Source organism: Loa loa (genome assembly GCF_000183805.2).
Source record: "Loa loa unplaced genomic scaffold supercont3.3736, whole genome shotgun sequence".
In the NCBI taxonomy this organism is placed as follows: Eukaryota; Metazoa; Nematoda; class Chromadorea; order Rhabditida; family Onchocercidae; genus Loa; species Loa loa.
In genome coordinates this window covers 1-926 of record NW_018111914.1, presented here as the reverse complement: position 1 = coordinate 926, position 926 = coordinate 1, and the positions used below count along the sequence as shown (strand labels likewise).

General features: G+C 23.5%; 1 protein-coding gene across 1 annotated transcript; it reads right to left on the bottom strand.

The window, feature by feature from the left end:
* Positions 1 to 653: 653 nt before the first annotated feature.
* On the bottom strand, positions 654 to 816 carry LOAG_16045 (hypothetical protein; the record flags this gene model as incomplete). The annotated part of the gene is made up of 1 exon (XM_003151533.1): positions 654 to 816. A coding segment is annotated over one exon (163 nt), but the record flags the coding sequence as incomplete, so codon positions are not given.
* Between the last annotated feature and the right edge of the window lie 110 nt (positions 817 to 926).

Here is a 926-nt window from a genome sequence, read left to right as displayed (position 1 = left end):
TAAATAGAAAAAATTAAGACAAAGGGAAAGAAAATTAAAAATTAAAAATCAAGAAAGAGTGAATAATAAGAAGGATTCAGAATTTAGATATTACAGCAAAATGATCGAAGATATTGCAAAGAGCATCTCTTATAACAGCATTCCTCGGCCACATCTTGTATTAATTCCTTCGCATTCATACTTTTTTTAGTACCTGAAATTTGAAGATTTTAAAATTAAAAAAAAAATAATAAAAAAAAATAAAAATAAAAAAAATAAAAAAAATAAAATAAGAAAAAAGAATTAAAAAAATAATAAAATAATGCCAATAAAAAAAAAGGTTTTATAGAAAGATTAGGCAAAATTCAAATCAGGTAAAGGTTTACATTAAATATAATATAACAGCAAATTGGAGAAATAGTCCAAATAAAAAAAGAAAAAATTTAAGCAATGGATTTTGAAATATCTGAAATTTTAGATATAAATAAAACGAAACTTTTAATTGTTTAAAATTTGAAAAATAACAAAGATAGGAAGGAGGCAAATTATAGGAAGTCTTTATAAATTTATTTGAAGATTTTTAAAAATTATCAAAATAATCTTTATCTTTAATTAAATTAACAATTTTTAATTTTTAAAATGAAGTAAAAAAAAAAGAAATAGAAATTATTTACGATCACTGTATTGTGATGATAGAGCGATTTGAATACATCCATTACAAGCCATTGTGATGAATGATGATACTTGATCGATGCAAATAGTCGTTGAAAGTGTCGCTTTAGACCATTGTGTTGCCATAATGCCAAATAATAGGATGACAATAGCTGGACATTCCATCTTTCTGAAATCTAGCTTTACTTACTGTAACTGAGATTTTTTATTTCCATGTTACCTACCGTAATTGAGATTTTGACATGAAAAATGATTTCACCACAAAATAGTTACTC